Source organism: Carassius gibelio, chromosome B15, assembly GCF_023724105.1.
Source record: "Carassius gibelio isolate Cgi1373 ecotype wild population from Czech Republic chromosome B15, carGib1.2-hapl.c, whole genome shotgun sequence".
NCBI classification, from domain to species: domain Eukaryota; kingdom Metazoa; phylum Chordata; class Actinopteri; order Cypriniformes; family Cyprinidae; genus Carassius; species Carassius gibelio.
In genome coordinates, this window is record NC_068410.1 from 17096601 (window position 1) to 17113919 (window position 17319).

Sequence of the window (17319 nt, forward strand, 5' to 3'; positions counted from 1 at the left end):
GAGCAGTTACTTAACCTGTGTTCAGTGAGGGCATTGCATACTCTGTAATTGTACTCAGTCTTTGAGGAAAGCTTTTTTTCTAGTACAGTAAGGCTAGGCAGGGTTTGCCACAGCATTTGTCTCATTGGATAGTTAATGTTATTTATTATACCTATGTTGAAAGGGGGTTTCGTTTCATATGGGAATAACAGCCCACTCCCATGATGAGCCACAAGCTGTGTCCCAAAGTTGAGTGTGCATACTTCGGAAGCCACGGATTTCGAAGGCCAGGCCTTGAAGGGCCCTCTGAAGTGTGTGAAAGATGCTCTGCCTTCGCAGGATTTCCTAATTGCAACACCAGAGATTCCTGATTAGCGCTCTGGTGCATAGCAACAGTGCTAGAGAAGAGCTGACAAGAGGAACATCCTGCCAGGATAGTTGGAGCCAGTATTGCTCATTTTTTTGTGTTTAATGTTATAATTGAGGGAGATGCTGTCATATCTCAGGCTTAGCCAGTACTGAGGCCAGGTAAGTTAAACTGGTTTGCCGTGTCCTTTGTTGGATTACAACATTAAATGCAGGAATTGGCTTGGAGCTTAATTGAATAATGTAATGATACATATGAAAAACTACAAAATACAGATACATGTAGTCATTCAAATGCAGACTGATATCTTTTAAAGGTGAGATTTTATATAGATTATTTTCTTGAACATGGTGATCATGTAAAAAAAAGGCATAGTACAGCTCAATGTTCAGCAGCAGCTGTCACAGCTAAACAGTGCTCTCTTTGACCGGCCCGAGTCCTTCAGATGCAGCCTTTGATATAGTTAGCAAAATGTATTAATATTCTGACAAACTGTTGATATAAATGTATGTAATTTGCCTTTAAGTGTAATATTAATAATTATTTATATATTTCAATTAAAATTCTTTTGAAAAATCACATACACATGTAAAATTAAAAGCAGTATCGGTATCGTTAAAATAAAAAATAAAAAAGTATCTGTTTATTATTACATGAATTTTTTTTTTTTATTATTTATTATTTCATTTTTTATTATTAAATATGTTTAGCAGCAGCTGCAAAAACAGTTTCATGTCCATGAAAAATGTTTGTGGCCGGTCACCATTATCACCAGCCATTGGCAGATGTGGCTAAAAAGTTTTAGTTTCAGGTCCTGCATGCATGTGTGTGTGTGTGTGTGCATGTATGTTTGTGTGTGTGCTCTTGTTTTTGTGACATATCAGGACACAACTCTGTATAATGACATGGGCATGACACAGGTATTAAAAGGAGAGGGTGACTTATGAGGACATAACCCATGTCCCCATTTTTTCAAAACACTTATAAATCATACAGAATGAGTTTTTTTGAGAAAGTAAAAATGCACAAAGTTTTCTGTGAGGGTTAGGGTTAGTGGTAGGGTTGGAGTAGGGCCATAGAATATACAGTTTCTACTGTATAAAAACCATTACGCCTATGGGATGTCCCCACTTTTCACAAAAACAAACGTGTGTGTGTGTGTATTCTTTTTATTATTCTATGTCCTGTCTTGTCACTATCATTCTGATGCACTGTGGAGCTTCTGTCACTAAAACAAATTAATTGTGTGTGTAAACATTCCTTAAAACTAATTCTGATTCTGATATTATATATATACATTCCTTTGAGTCTTTCACATTGCTCTAGAGGAATTTTGGCCCACTCTTCTTGGCAGAATAGTTTTAATTCAGCCACATCGGAGGGTTTTTGAGCATGAATGTTTAAGGTCATGCCACAGCATCTGAGTTAAATCCAGACTTTGACATGGCCACTCCAAAACCTGGTGTGCGTCAGAAATAGGCTATCTGAGCCTATCTTTAGCGAAGCGGTGCCATTTCTGCTGTTTGCTCGGTAAAAACCAGGCGGCAAGGAAGGCGACCGGAAGTTGAAGTCGGCTGCGTGCTGCCATCTTGTAGCAGAACTTCACTTGCATTAGCATTCCCATTGACTCCCATTCATTTTGGCGTCACTTTGACAGCGAATAACTTTACATCTGAGGCGTTTAAAGACTCCGTTTGTCCATTATTTATTTCTAAAGATACACGACAATGTATAAAGGTCTCCATTGCCTTCTATGTTACATTATGGCCACGTAGAAACAGTTTTTGTCAAAAATAGGCTAACAATTGCATCATAACCACGCAACTCTCTGTCGCATTACCGTACAGGCAGGAGGAGAAGCTCGCAGGCAATTAACTTAATATGGCGTACTGGCGTTACATTCTAAAATACTACAAAATAATTAATCAGAATACTTACTCCTGCTCACTCACGCCAAAGAACTCCCCGCTCAAGCTCGCCGTCTCTGCAAGATTAACGATGGCAGTTTGCACCCACAGCTACTAGAACATTTATATCTGTCAGACAGGTTGCTGACGTCATCAAGCTTCGTTTGAGTCTGCGCATCAGAAACGGAAGTGCTAAAAATAGCTAAAATGGGCTTCAATTGTCACTGTGTCCATTTATTTTACTGTCTATGTTAAAAACTACAATACTACTGTTCTCAGCGGCGTGCGTTGGTGTTTTTTTTTTTCTTCTCCTAATGAAGATGATGCAAAATTCCCACAATTGTATTATTATTGTTGTTGTTATACATTTTTATGTATCGGCTGCCGGCGTTCTTGCAGGGAGGCTGCACATAGCAGTCATTAGACTAAATTATTGTAAATAATTTAATTCACGAAATGTACCATATGCATTGCATGAATTTAATACCATTTGTCATTACTTTAACTAAAGGTTAAAGTCCCCAAGTCTATTTTTACTTCTTATGGGGGGTCCCGGATTCCCCCAGCCCCCCTTTAATCTCCAGAACTGCTTTAAACGTATTATATCTTCTGTAAACGCTCATCACGCTGGGGGCTGTAGGGGGCGTTTACTATCCCTCTTTCCTGGTTTTGGTCGGGAGAGACGTGGGATTGGAACGGAGACGGATCCATCTGTATGCAGTTCACAGCGCTTCCGTCTCGGAGTATCCTGCCGTTTCCTTCCTTCAGAAACTTGGACACTCTACTCGATGGATGAATGCTAAAAGCGCCTCATACCCCCTCCTCTTTTTTTTTTTGCTTTTCCTTTATATTCTCCTTTCCTTAAAGGCGTTTCAAACGTCTTTGTCTTAGGAAACTAGCGCTTTCCATTTACAGAAACAACATCTTGAGGTAAGAAGCACGCGTTTGTTTGTAGCAACAGCTGTAGAGTTACAGTGTTACGAAGCACGGACTGAGATCGACCAGAAAGGATGGACTGTCGTTTGTACTCAAAATGTGCTTGTACTAGTGTTTATGTACTAGTAATAAAACTACTATACTTAATACCTATTGTTAATGTAATCTTGCACGTGTATAAGACGTACACATTGCACCAAAAGTAGATAAAAAGACGTACCGCAAAAAGGTTTAGCCACAAATTAGGGGTTTTTCTTTGTTCTCTGATTTACTTTGGGATTAACAGATAAAGATTAGTGAGTCATCACCCATGCTGCTCTAATGACCAAGTGGGCAACTATTTAAACTAACCCGTTCCTACATGTTCAAGACCGTTGCATTAACACAAAGATAGGCCATTATTTTATTCCTCCAAGTCTAGCTAGAGCCTCATCCTGACCAGACATTACTCATATTCCTTCCTGGTGTGCCATGTTACAAAATGCCAAGCTGTGATTCATAACTTTGTGTTTTTCCTGTAGAAGCATCATCATGAGCGTACTGCCCCCTGTACGGAAAGACCGCATTATCAGCCAGTTTCCTAAGGTACATGCTTTACACACAATGCACTCAATGTAGCTATTGTTTGTTCTGAAACCCATCCAGACCAAACCATCTGAAATCCATTTCCTCAGCCGAGTGTTAATATTCACTCCTGTTGTAGTGCTTCAACAAAGGTGCTGCTTTGAACACAGACGATGAATTCCACAGCAAGGTGAAGACGGCCTGTCAGCAGCAGAGGACAGGAACTGTGGGGTGAGCGAGATGTTCGCTTCTGAGGAATCGGTGGTTTCGGGAGAGTTTCAGAACTGCTTGGATGGATTGTCCAGCATTGATTTATCCAGTGCCTTTTCTTGTTTTCGTCCAGTAGGTTTAAGATCTCCAAGGTCATTGTAGTGGGTGATCTGGCGGTGGGGAAAACCTGTTTGATTAATAGGTGAGCAAATCTGTTAACGTTTAATAGCTGTATCAAAGAATTCAGCTTGCTTTTTAGTGATTGTTTGGGTTAATACAGCACGTTATTCTGTTGAACTTTTCTATGTTTTAGATTTTGTAAAGATGTCTTTGACAAAAATTACAAGGCCACCATTGGTGTGGACTTTGAAATGGAGAGGTTTGAAGTTCTTGGGGTCCCTTTCAGTTTACAGCTGTAAGTGAATTCTGTGACAGTCCAGCTATCCATAAACCAGTCATTTCTATAGTTATTTCAAATAGGTTTTTGTTTTAACTGTTCAGGTGGGACACTGCAGGACAGGAGAGATTTAAATGCATTGCCTCGACATACTACAGAGGAGCTCAAGGTATACGACTCACCTGAAAATAATATTAAATAATGCAAATAAATATAATACTAAATACTAGTTGTGTCTAACGATAGTCAATATACAATAATGTAGAACCTCTGGTAATAGTAATAAAAGTATAATTATCGTGTAATTAGATCATTAAATTTAATGTCTTTTCATTATTATTAAAAAAATATTATTTTTTAAAAGTAATTTATTTATTTATTTTAATATGAGGAATTCATATTCTTTTCCCATTCCTGTTTTACAGCCGTGATCATTGTGTTCGATTTGACTGATGTGGCTTCACTGGAGCATACAAGGTAAATGACATCATCGCAGTAATTGCGTGAAATACACGGCGTGCTTCACACATTGAAATGTATCGTCTTCTAAAGGCAATGGCTGGAGGACGCGATGAAAGAGAATGATCCTACCAGTGTATTACTCTTCTTAGTAGGCACAAAGAAAGATCTGAGTGTGAGTGACCATTGTAATTATTTTCAATTGACATTATACTTAAAATCATGGCCAAGCATAATCCAGTACAATCTCCTTCCGTATACTTCCTACCACTGTGTCTTTCCTCCAGTCTCCTGCACAGTATACACTAATTGAGCAGGATGCCATTAAACTGGCCGATCAGATGAAAGCAGAGTACTGGGCTGTGTCCGCCTTGTCTGGTGAGTTGCTGACTAGCGAGACTGATATGTTAAATGGGGTTTGTAGCAGTTTTGTGTAGTGTATTACAAAGTCACTTAAAGTATTTTGTAAACCCTAGATAGAAGTTGCTTCTGTTTATGTTGTTTAAGGACTGTTTTTGTCACTGTAGGGGAGAATGTGACAGAGTTTTTCTTCAGAGTGGCATCTTTAACATTTGAGGCCAATGTCCTGGCAGAACTGGAGAAAAGTGGATCCAGACGTATTGGGGAAGTTGTTCGTAAGTACATTAACGATCACCCAAAAATGGAAGAAAAGACATTTACGGACAGTTTTGGAGAAATGTAGCATTACATCACTTGCTCACCAATGGATCCTCTGCAGTGAATGGGTGCCGTCAGAATGAGTGTGCAAACAGCTGATAAAAACATCACAGTAATCCACATGTAAACTGCATGACTCCAGTCAATCAATTAAATGTCTTGTAAAGGAAAAGCTGTGTCTGTAAGAAACAAATCCATCAAGGCATTTTAACTTGAAAATGTCAATCCATAATCTACAACAGTGCTTCCTCTTGTGAAAATGTTCATCAGACAGTTTTTCATGTAAATAGTGCTTGTTCTGTGCACATTTCTTAACTTTATATATATATATATATATATATATATATATATATATATATATATATATATATATATATATATATATATATATATATATATATATATGGAGGATTATATATGGATTATTGTGAGGTTTTTCTTAGGTGTTTGTACTCTCATTCTGACGGCACCCATTCACTTTCAAAGGATCCATATCAGTGAGTAACTAATGTAATGCTAAATTTCTCCAAATCTGTTCCAATGAAAAAAACTAACTCATCTACGTCTCGGATGGCCTGGGGGTGATTATATTTTCAGCCAGATTTCATTTTTTTAAGTGAACTATTCCTTCAACAAAATTATTTAATCCACTGGAATTGTATTGCATCATGAAAAGAAGCTAAATATATTATTTCACCTGTCTGAGTGACCTGAATTCATTAATAGAGAAAAGTCATTCAGAAGGTATTACATATAAAAGATCATGAAGCAGTGATTTTCTGTAGAATAAGATGCACTGGTGAACAGTATGTATATGATAATGTTATCTTTGAATTTGAATGATTTTTTTTTTCTGCCACACAGAAATCAACAGCAACCCAAATAGCCTGTATGCAACTTCCAAGAAGAAACAGCCCAACTGTTGTCAGTAAAGACTGGCCATGTAAAAATGCCATCATTTGCACCAACATATAATGGTACCAAAGCAAAACATACACACAAATATACATATATACATAGGGAGAATCTACTAGATAAGAAACTGACTGTACAGAGAGCAGCGTGGTTTGTTATTCATAACGTGTAACTGAATATCTGCTGGATGAAAGAAAACATTCCTTCGTTGGAAAACTTGAGGTTTGCATTTTTGTGGTAAAGCCTTACTCTGTTTTCCCAAGACTTCTATGCACAATTTATGCTCAGTCATTATCAGTGATTATTACACTGTTGATTAAACATACATTTTATTTCACATTTTGCTTAGTTTACATTCAGAAGGGATTTTAAAAGGTACACAGGAGGATCATGCATGAGTTGCACAAAAAGCAATAAACAGCGATAAATATATTTTTCTATATCAAAAGTCCTGTTTATTAAAAGGGTAGTTTTCCTTGAAGTTATATCCATTTTTTAATTAGGTTCAAATTCTTGCTGTAAAGATTTTAAAAGTTTTAGGGCTTATATACTTTTTTTTATGTGATTGCCATTTTTATTCCAAATAAAATTGTTTTTCCTGAACTGAGCCATATATTTAATTCTTTTAAAACACCTCACAATAAATAAAATGGGTATTGATTTGATATATCATAGCAATACTGTTGTTTTGATTAATTACTGATTTTAATACTGTTACTATTTTGATTAAATCTTTCATTTATATGAAATTCATAATTGTTTATTTTATGACCCTGGAACACCAAACCAGTCTTAAGTCGCTGGGGTATATTTGTAGCAATAGCCAAAAATACATAGTGTGGGTCAAATTATTGATTTTTCTTTTATACCAAAATTCTGAATATTTAGTAAAGCTCATTTTCCATGAAGATATTTTGTAAATTTCCTACCATGAACATGTTCATTCAAAACTTCATTTTGATTAGTGATATGCATTGCTAAGGACTTCATATGGACAACTTTCAAAGGCGATTTTCTCAATATTTAATTTTTTTTTTTGCACCCTCAGATTCCAGATTTTCAAATAGTTGTATCTCGGTCAAACACTGTCCTATCCTAACAACCCCTACATCAACGAAAAGCTTACTTATTCAGCTTTATTTCAGATGATGTATAAATCTCAATTTCGAAAAATTGACACTTAAGAATGGTTTTGTGGTCTAGGGTCACATTTGAGCATTTTCAAGTTAGTAATATGATAGTGACCTCTATTGGTATTTTAGTGTAACAACAACAAAAACAGACATGTTTATGACCAATATGACAAATAATTTTTTAAAACATGACGAATGTACTGAATCAAATTCATTCAAGCTTATAGAGATCAGTCCTCACAAGATTCATACCTCTTCACATATAATAATACATGTCACAAACTGCAGCTGATTCAAGGGCCGACTGACTTATTATTTTTTTCTCCATGATTTCTTAATATTTAGCCACTAAAGTTCTTAAAAGACTCCAAGTACTGACTGTCAATCTGAGATTGCAGCTCATTTGGAATGCAGTGGGAATATTTATAGTTTTCCTTTAGCCACTTTCCTCCCTCACTGTTTTCAATGGCCACAGCGGCAATGCCTACAAAGAATAAAGAAATAATAGAACTCATTTTACCATCTTAATCAAGTCTACTGATAAGTGATTAGTGAGTAAGAGCTATTACACCCTCTCACAGAAAGAAGCTGTCCAAATCCCTTGTTTTGTATCTTGTAGCAACAAGTATAACAAGAATGTCAATAAACTCACCAGTCATATTTCGGTTACATTATTTATTTTAATAGCTCCCTAAAGGGAGAATCGACATCAAAGAAAGGTTTCGGGTGGAGAGGGGCAGTGGATAAGTTCAAAATCTCTCATAACATTTCTTCGCTTTATTTTATTAGCTGTCTTATGCTTACCTACGACAGTAGCTCCTTGATTCTCCAGCAGTTTGATAGCTGCTCTCATAGTTCCTCCAGTCTCGATCCACTGGTCAACTATAAGAACCCGCAGACCTGAAGTACATCATAACAAACCTATAATATCCCATTTTGTGTTACTAAGAAGTAGATGTGTAATTAGAAACATCTGAATACACATGGCTCAGCAGTCATTAAGCAATACACTGGGATTATGTAGTAAAACAGGACATATGAGCTGATTGAAAATGTATAAATCACTTAATAACTCAACATTTATTTGATTAAGGTGTCTTTTAACTTGCAACTTGGCCTTTTCTATTTCAGTATAGCCCACATTATCAACCATTATAGTGACAAAATAGGAGTTTACATACATCAGTACCTGGCTTTAACACATCAACACGCACTTCCATCAGTTTCTCTCGTCCAGAGTAGTCGCTGTAGTCCTGAGTTTGAGTTTGAACACATAAGTGTCCTGCTTTTCGAATGGCCAAAAATCCTTTTCCTAAAGTTATGGCCGCAGCTGACCCTGAAATAATTACAGGAGAAAGTACAAATAAAATCTTTTTTTCACATGGAATAGAAAATTACATTTAAGTTCATACATTTCATTAAGTCAGGTTTTAGAGATAGTCCTAAGTTGATATCCCACTCTATATTTAGCCTGTTTGCAGAGGTGTTATATATACACCAACATGTGCACTGAGCTAAAAATACTCTTGATTTCAGACTGTCTTGCTCCACACCAGCTACAAAAGAGAAAGTTTTATACCGAGGATGAAGCCCATGGCATCTATTCCAGCTACCAGGTCAATGGTCTCATTCTGGAATGGTTTGAGAAGATCTTTTACGCAATCTGACAGTGCCTGGATCAGTCAAGAGTGACAGAAAACAGTGAGCAGAGACTATAAACTAGAAAACCCATGGCAGTCAATCACATTCTAACTTGTCTTTATTATCCAGACATCAAGTTATTTAAAAACGTACTGGGTCAAGTTTGACGTGCAACAAGAGCGAATGTTTACCTGTGGATTGCAATAGAGTCTTGATGGATCAAGCCATGCAAACTTTGGACCCTTTGTGTTTGGTGCCATAAGAGACAAGTACCAGCCCTCTTCTCTCATTTGGGGAACTGCTAAAACATCCATTCTGGAGAGACCGTTAGACTTGTGAAAACTCCCCCGGTAACGGCGTGTATTTGGTGTCGAGTTCAAGTATCTAGTGGGCGTTTTCATGTCTCTCCCAGAGTCATCGCTTAACCATTAGCCACAAACCAGAGCTCTGGAGACGGTGTTTACTCCGTTAGGTTACTGTGTCTCTGATTTTAAACACACGTTTGGTGTTTTTCTCCCCTTATAAACGTTTAAAGGGATATCCTAATGCGAACAAAACTGTAAATGTTTGATAACGCACAGCAACGCACTTAGGCGCCTCTCTTATATTTATATGGACTGAGCCTAGTTCCAGGGATGACAAAACGGTTCTAAAAAGATTTACTCGATTTTAAAAACGTATATGTTCGATTGTCTGCACCACTGGCCAGGTTGGCGATAGCCAGTCAAATCAAAGAAGGGTTGAGCTGTCTAGTGTTCTACGAGATGCTTTTTAGACTAGGCAGTAAAGATTCAAGAAAGAAAGAATGTTGGGCCAAGATATGGTTTAATAAAAGCTCAGAAACGTTACCTTATATATCTATCCGCACTTGGCGTGTCCTGAACCGGAGTGCCACATGAAGAAAAAATAATATCCCTCCGCGATATCATCCAAGTGACAGCTGTCACTCAGTTTTTTTACCCAGTGATCAAGCACAGGGGAAAAGTAGAAATATGAGAAATTCAGAAAGAGTGAGGATTGCCTATAAAACGTGTACAGGTTTAAGAATTATCCTATTTCTTAACAAAAAATACGGCGTTTTTATTTCAGAACAAAGACGTGAAATCAGTCATGAAATTTGTAGCAGTGAAGAAAAGTAGCCTACTGTCCAATTGTGTGGGATAAGTGGCTTGTAATCACAGCGAGCTAATTACAAAACTGTAACTTTCAAATACACACATCACAGAAAACGTTCTGCTATTTTTGATTTTCTAAACACTTCTATATGATTTATAAGTTGTTCTCTTAAAAAAAATAAATAAATAAAAAAGTCCCCATGATGTCAACATTTACTGGTATTAGCTAGCCATATGCATGGGGAAATTTGGTCCACATAATGTAGGCTAGAGGGAATTTTAGTGAATACCAGGTACATCACACAGACGCACACAAACCTACATTTGTTTAAGTGAGGCCAAAATAAGGTAACTTCATTGCATTTCCCAAACATTTTTAATTTACCTGTGATAAAGAAAACCAAGAGAATTTAAACAGGCTTTGAGATATTCTTACAGAAATCACGTAGGCCTATATTGGAATACTGAATTTGACTTAGAAAGATCACTGTGATGTTTTATCTGTAGCCTACCGTAAAAATGCATTTCGGTAAAATAGCTATAACAATAGGCCTTTAGCGTCATCAATACAAATCAGGTTAAGAAAGCTTAAGATGGAAGCAGATATTTTATAACTGCTGAATGAACGGCAGTAACTAGGCTATAACATGGAAAATATATAAAGAAACCCATACAAAAAAAAAAAAAAAAAAAGGATTCTTGTGCAAAGTGCCAAACCTCCACAAAACCTCCACAAAAGATCGAAATTATGATGTTATGGACCATTTTATTATTGAACCTTTTTAGCCTACGTTTTATTTTCTGCAGAGATTTCTCATTGTGACATCTTGATTGAGCAGCTAATTTTTTTTTCATTGTTTAATATAATACTGTTCCTTTTTTGACCTATATCCGAAAATCATGTAAAATTTAGGTTAATGGATTCCTCTGTACATCAGATATGAGCAGTCATGCAACGTTTTATGTTTGTATACCTCAGGCTTCAGATTTATACTCCAAGAACTGATGTGCTATTGTAGATCACAAACATTGTAAAGAAAATGCACTGTTTCTAAATTACAGTGTGCTGGTATGAAGTAACAGTTCGTCAAGTATGTGAATCACGCAGAGATTAATATCCTGGCAAAAGTTTTTAATGAGTAGCTTATTAAATTAATACTACATCGGATTGATTTTCCAACAATGTCGCACGTTGCCTCTGGTGATTTTACATCATTTGTTTCCTCCCCCACCAATCCGATTTCTGTGCCAAAGCCCACTGTTGGACTCAATAGGAGCTCTTTGAAAGCCGACCATAAATATTTTGCTTTTGGACTTGCACATACTCAATTCCTGATTTATTTGGTGATTTTGTTAGTTCGTTGTTTGTACCCTTCTCAGCAATGTCGTTAGATAGTAATAAATAGAAATTAATTAAAATAAATTGGCTCTGGGATGAACGGTTTTTATCATATGATATTTTTCTTAGAAATAGCTACTATGGAAAGCTACATATTGAATAGCTTGAAAGCAATAGCCACGAAAAATTGCAAATTTATTTACATATGGACAAGGACAAACGTGCGTTCTCTTCTTAAATGACTCTTTTTCACTCTACTGGCGCCTGCGTCTGTTAAAGTCCCAAAGTTAAGACCTTGTAACCATAGGAAAAGACACTGATGTTCAGTAACTGCACGAGTCTTCATTGGTCTGCATTGAAAAACAGAAAAGCCCACTGTTCCAAATTAGGTCACTACCCATTCCTTTTGTGAAATTAGAATGCCCAATCTCGTTGGGTCGGAAGAATCACCCCATCTCTTGTTACTATGGAAAGCGCCAAAGGAACCTCCTCCTTGCTGCGTCACCAAAGTAAATCTCGAGGTGTGGGGAGAGATGGGGTTACTTGCGGTCAAAACACACATATCCATTACGCCCTACATTCATTATTACAAATTCCGGTACGCGTGCACACAACAACCCCGGCTTGATTAAAAGAACATACATTTAAAATAACCTAGTTAAGAAAAACAAGCTATACTGTTAAAAATAAAGGTGCTTCAAATGGTTCTTTACAGCGATGCCATTTTGGTTCCACAAAGAACCATTCAGTCAAAGGTTATATATATATATATATATATATATATATATATATATATATATATATATATATATATATATATATATATATATATATAGGCCTATATAATCTGAAGAACCTTCTTTTCTTTCGGCACAAAGAACCTTTTGTGAAACAGAAGAGGTTCTTCAGATGTTAAAGGTTCTTTATAAAACCACTTAGACAAAAAGGTTCGTCAATGGCATCGTGAAGCTCCTTTATTTTAAGAGTGTACAGTCCTGTTGTATTTGTAGACATGGTTGTTTTTACTCTGAGTATAGTCCATCAATGACTTTCAGGGGCTCGAAAGTCATTTATTTAAATATATATTCTGTAGTTCTGATACAACGCCCTTAGTGCAATAAGCTTAACTCAAATAGGTTTTAATCAAAATACAAACTTTTGTGATATATTTGTGATGTGTAAATACATAACAAACTAATAAATAATTACTAATTCTGATGCAAAGCTATATCAAACAGATAATTATTTCGATCGTTTCCCTAGAAATCAATCTCGTTGTGGTTAATTAAACGATGTTTGAAAACAAAGTATTTGACTTCTATCTACAAAGAATAGCCAAGGCTATCTCCAAGCTTTCGTTTAGAACGTCTTTGTAGAATACATACCCAAATTTGCCTTAAATTGCCTACCTGTAGCCTAATTCTGTTTTATGTTTTAATGCCATGGTTTCTATAGTCTTAAAATGTAATAAAAAAAGACTAATAATAACAATAATACAAAATGTGGTTTCGACAAAGCATTTATTTAGGCCACTTTTAAAAAGAAATGAAACAAGAATACCCTTTTGCCTTGCAAAATTTTCCCTCTCGCAAATCAGAAATACGAATTTGCCTTTTGCAAATACATAAGGTGCAACCGACCATTGGAAATCACTGCACATTGTTCGCTTGCCACAGGGACGCCAGGAGGAGGAAACAGATGCACATTAGGGTATTCAAGTTCATTGGAGGATGAAAGGGTTAATTAAATGACAGACCCCTCCCATTATTGACCGGCAATATATTAATACCCACGGCAGCCGGTGAAATAATCCGGTACTCGTCGGACAGGAGTGGTGCGGTGCTGTCTGAGACTCCGTGGTGCTGAAACTGCCGCCCGCCGCGATGTGGTCCGTGTTTTTCGTGTTTCTGTCTTATTTAGACAGGAACTTTGTTAAAGGCGAGTTCTTAAACCAAGCTTTAGATGCAGAAAAAGAGAGCAAAGAGCTCTTTTACATGCTCAACAACACCCTTTGCGCCAAAAGTTCGGTTGTGGGAGAGTATCATCTCCATCAGGTCACCGATGGGGCTGAAGAGGTTCGCTCTGTGCACGACTCTGAGGGCCGTCTGGTCGACTGCTCTGTGAGCCAAAACCAAATGCAAGTTAAATCCTTCATGCACGTGTGCAGACTGGGGCTGAGGAACCAAATGAGCTCGGATTTGAAGATGAGTTTGACTGGGGTGTCCGAGGCGAAGGCTAACTGTGGCAAGCTGAAATCGAAAGGCGACAGGAATGTGATCAGGACAACAAAACAAGCAAAAGAGCCGAACTCGGATGCTGCGAACAATAAAAAGACGCGAACCAAGCGAGGCTTCACGTATCCCGGGACACTTTGGTGTGGTGCAGGAAACATCGCAGATCATTACGATCACTTAGGTGAGTTGACTTTAATTCACTGACTTCAGTAGACTATTATTTTTTTTCATTTTCATACTGTAGCAGGTGTTTAGGCATTCTGTGCATGTGGTTTCTTTTTCACCCTCAGGCGAATTCGAAGAAACTGACAGATGTTGCCGCGTTCACGATCACTGCCCATATGTCATCCATGCGTTCTCCTCCAATTATGGATACACCAACTTCAAATGGCACTCCCTCAGCCACTGCGACTGCGACAACGCGTAAGTTTGATCTGGTCCAGATTTGACAGATGATAGATGACAACAGCCTGACATGCAATACTTCATTTAAAGCTACTTTAAACACTTCAAAAAATCCTACTGTTGTCTATATGCACAACTTTCTATTAATTGTGTTTTTTAATTTTATTCTATTCATCTGAATGACTAAAATGATGGAAAAATGACGGAAAAATCTGAAAAATATCTTTATATTTGTTAGCTACCTACTAAACATTAACGTGCTTCACTTGAGGTTACAACAATCAACACCAATTAATTTTTACTGAAAATTATTTTTCATAGAACCGTCATAAGGATAACCAAATGTAAGGCTTAGATCAGGCAGAAATGTTTGCAGCAGGTTAACAATTTTTACAGTGTATGTATGTTTTCAAAAAAAATTTGAGACCTGCAATCAAATGTAAATGCTGACATTTTGAAATCATCTCTAAATTTATTTAAGCTAATTTATATCCTTACATCTGCATCTTACAGCTTGAAGGAATGCCTGAGACTTGTCAATGACACTTCATCCCGAGTGGTTGGACAAGCCTTCTTTAATGTGATCGAAGTTCCTTGCTTCGAGTTTTCATTTGAAGAGCAGTGTGTTGAGCGTCACTGGTATGGGGTGTAAGTATCAAATTCTATGTAATACAAATTCCTTTCTTATATTCTAGCGCACAATCTACAGTAGCCAAATTAATAGCCCAATTAATGCAGTTTTTACTCTTCTCTCCATCATGAAGGTGTAAAAAGTATGACAGAGTTCCTGTGGCAGTGATTAAAGAATCAATCCCTTATGACTTTGGAGGCATTGATGTCATTGATGTATTGACTATCGCTCCTCCAAAGAAGAAACAATCAGACGAAGAAAAGCAGAACACAACATCCTCTGAAAGCACCACGCAGTCATCATTCTCAAAGACCGCTGCCCCTGAGGAGCCCTCGCTCACAAACGTGGTGACGGCAGCAGAGGATTTCATTAAAGTGCTCGCCACAGTCTCCACGTCTCAAAGCTCGTCTGCAGACGCAGGCAAAGGAGAAACTCAGACGTCAGAGAAGAAGAGGAAGAAAAATTCCAGCAAGAAGAAAAAAGAGAACAAGAAGAAAAGAGGAAAGGGTAAAGGCAGGAAGAAGAATAAAAAACTTAGCGCTGTGTTGAAGGTCGACGAAGGGACGACCGGAGCGCCGTCGACCGGTCAGACAGAGGAGGTCATGGGTAAGAACAACTTTGCAGAGGAAGCAGCAAAGATGAATCGGTTTAGAATAAAAGAAAACAATTTCATGAACAGTGAGCTAGACTCCGAAGGAAATAAGATGATGAGAGACGATCCTCAGAGGACAGTGAATGATAATCAGGATGTTGTTACCATTACCACCTCAATAAAGACCAAAGATAAAGAACCAGAGATTCTAGAGCACAGACAAGCAAACGACACAGAGTTAGTCTCCACCTCGCCTGCAGCTCACATTACCCCAGCTGTCCGCGATAAGACCAGAGCTAAGCTGAGACAAAGAACCAGAAAGAAAAATCAAAGAAAAAACAACCCTCCCACGGAAGCCAAGGAAGAAACTCTCTCGACTAGTCCGTCTGAAGGTGTCAGCTTCGTAACGTCAAAACCTGAGCATCCAGCAGGCGCCGTAAGAAACGAGATGTTGCTAAGTACAATGCACTTGGAAGAAAACGGACCTGTGGTTACTACAGCACAAAATTCACCCATTGTTAGAACCAAAAGGCCAAGTTCAAGGCAGAGAGAAGGAAGAAAGAGAATGAGGAAAATCATTCCCTCCTCTACAGAAGAACCTCCTCGTGATATCAGCTCTCAGGATCCACTATTGTTCACAGGTTCTGCAACTGTGAGGCCAACCGATGTACTAGAGCGACTGGGATTGGACCGACTTGAAAACCCAACGGAAAGTTTGAAGGACACCAATGGTAGGAAGAACAAAGGAAGGCGTGTAATCAAAATCTGCTATGAAGCCTTTTTGCCTGATGTTGCAGACACCACACCCCTCCCGAGTCTGATCGAAAAGGACACTGAGTTTCAGTTGAAGGATCCGGAGAGGAACACAGCACCAATGTTTCCTCTCCTACAGACTAACACTGCATCCACGGCAACCCGCAGACCTAGGACCACGAAAAAGAAGAGAAGCAGGGAGCGAGGACATCGAGAAAAGCGTGGAAAAGTTAAGAAAGAATGAAACTCAAGAAGCTCCGCATGGTGCGACCAAACTTTTTTTTTATTATCTTCTAGGCTGCCATACGATATTGTTTTAATAAGCAGCATGTTTTTACCTACTCTGTTTTTATAACTCTGTTGATGGTAGACTGATAGATCGGATCAGTTTTATAAAGCATGTGTTTCTCAACATGATTGCTGAATAAAGTATATAAGAGCACTGGTGGTCCTTCCATTAGAATGCTTTGAGAAAACATTTCTTTTCTTCACAGTATGGTTTTTGTTTTTAATAAACAAAAAGTTGTGTTCCTCCAGGTAACCTGATTATTAACAGCTACCCCCCCCCCAGCCATGTATCTGCAGTGCACTGAGTCCGTTTAAGATAGTCTTTGTTCTTGCACAGACTTTGGCCTTTTTAGGCCTTTGCCAGTGGACTTAAGCAGAACAGGTCACATTCTTCTCAAAGGATAATCTGCTTTAGGTACCTCACCCTCCATCTGACATTAAATGAGTATTGTAACACTGGATTCAAATCTCCTATCAGCTGACCCTCACATGCTCTTGTTAGAAAGCAAGACCTTAGTTTGCAGAATCGCAAGTCTGAAGTTCTGATTCAAGCCACAGTGCAACAACAATGCATATGAATTAGGAATTACTTAAAGTAGAGGTTTGGACATATATTAACCAGTGTGTGCATTATGGGGTTTGGGGGATCTGACCTCTGACTATTAAAGTTGGGGCCACTGAATATATATTTCGACGGTTTTCAAACACGTACACTTGGAATATACACTACTCAAGGGAGCCCAATGTGGGATTTCCTTTATTCAAATGAGGGACCG

At 37.9% G+C, this 17319-nt stretch overlaps 3 protein-coding genes across 4 annotated transcripts; 2 read left to right on the forward strand and 1 right to left on the reverse strand.

The window, feature by feature from the left end:
• Positions 1-2850: 2850 nt before the first annotated feature.
• On the forward strand, positions 2851-7015 carry rab34a (RAB34, member RAS oncogene family a). Of its 2 annotated transcripts, none has more exons than XM_052577334.1 (11): positions 2851-3183; positions 3711-3774; positions 3893-3984; positions 4097-4165; positions 4277-4378; positions 4465-4529; positions 4786-4837; positions 4913-4994; positions 5107-5197; positions 5347-5454; positions 6362-7015. In XM_052577334.1, the coding sequence occupies exons 2-11, from the start codon at positions 3721-3723 to the stop codon at positions 6427-6429; spliced, it is 783 nt and encodes a 260-aa protein (XP_052433294.1). In that variant the 5' UTR covers positions 2851-3183; positions 3711-3720; the 3' UTR covers positions 6430-7015. The 2 variants fall into 2 exon arrangements, with proteins under 2 accessions (XP_052433294.1, XP_052433295.1); XM_052577335.1 differs by having other exon boundaries at positions 2858-3183; positions 4100-4165.
• On the reverse strand, positions 6704-10377 carry zgc:174895 (uncharacterized protein LOC100126024 homolog). The gene is made up of 5 exons (XM_052577336.1): positions 9378-10377; positions 9125-9218; positions 8735-8881; positions 8350-8445; positions 6704-8029 (listed from the first exon to the last, which is right to left on the reverse strand). Exons 1-5 carry the CDS (start codon positions 9585-9587, stop codon positions 7887-7889), a joined length of 690 nt encoding a protein of 229 aa, XP_052433296.1. The 5' UTR covers positions 9588-10377; the 3' UTR covers positions 6704-7886.
• A 2240-nt stretch (positions 10378-12617) lies between these two features.
• On the forward strand, positions 12618-16733 carry proca1 (protein interacting with cyclin A1). The gene is made up of 4 exons (XM_052575548.1): positions 12618-14055; positions 14165-14297; positions 14793-14927; positions 15044-16733. The coding sequence occupies exons 1-4, from the start codon at positions 13524-13526 to the stop codon at positions 16497-16499; spliced, it is 2256 nt and encodes a 751-aa protein (XP_052431508.1). The 5' UTR covers positions 12618-13523; the 3' UTR covers positions 16500-16733.
• The last annotated feature ends 586 nt before the right edge of the window (positions 16734-17319 follow it).

Coding starts and splice junctions, on each gene's coding strand:
- rab34a (XM_052577334.1), top strand. CDS start 3,721: ATGAGCGTACTGCCCCCTGTACGGAAAGACCGCATTATCAGCCAGTTT. Junction 4,838..4,912: donor GCTTCACTGGAGCATACAAG/GTAAATGACATC, acceptor CGTCTTCTAAAG/GCAATGGCTGGAGGACGCGA. Junction 5,198..5,346: donor GGCTGTGTCCGCCTTGTCTG/GTGAGTTGCTGA, acceptor TTGTCACTGTAG/GGGAGAATGTGACAGAGTTT.
- proca1 (XM_052575548.1), top strand. CDS start 13,524: ATGTGGTCCGTGTTTTTCGTGTTTCTGTCTTATTTAGACAGGAACTTT. Junction 14,298..14,792: donor CACTGCGACTGCGACAACGC/GTAAGTTTGATC, acceptor TGCATCTTACAG/CTTGAAGGAATGCCTGAGAC. Junction 14,928..15,043: donor GAGCGTCACTGGTATGGGGT/GTAAGTATCAAA, acceptor TCCATCATGAAG/GTGTAAAAAGTATGACAGAG.
- zgc:174895 (XM_052577336.1), bottom strand. CDS start 9,587: ATGAAAACGCCCACTAGATACTTGAACTCGACACCAAATACACGCCGT. Junction 9,219..9,377: donor GACTCTATTGCAATCCACAG/GTAAACATTCGC, acceptor TGACTGATCCAG/GCACTGTCAGATTGCGTAAA. Junction 8,030..8,349: donor TCAAGGAGCTACTGTCGTAG/GTAAGCATAAGA, acceptor TATTCTTTGTAG/GCATTGCCGCTGTGGCCATT.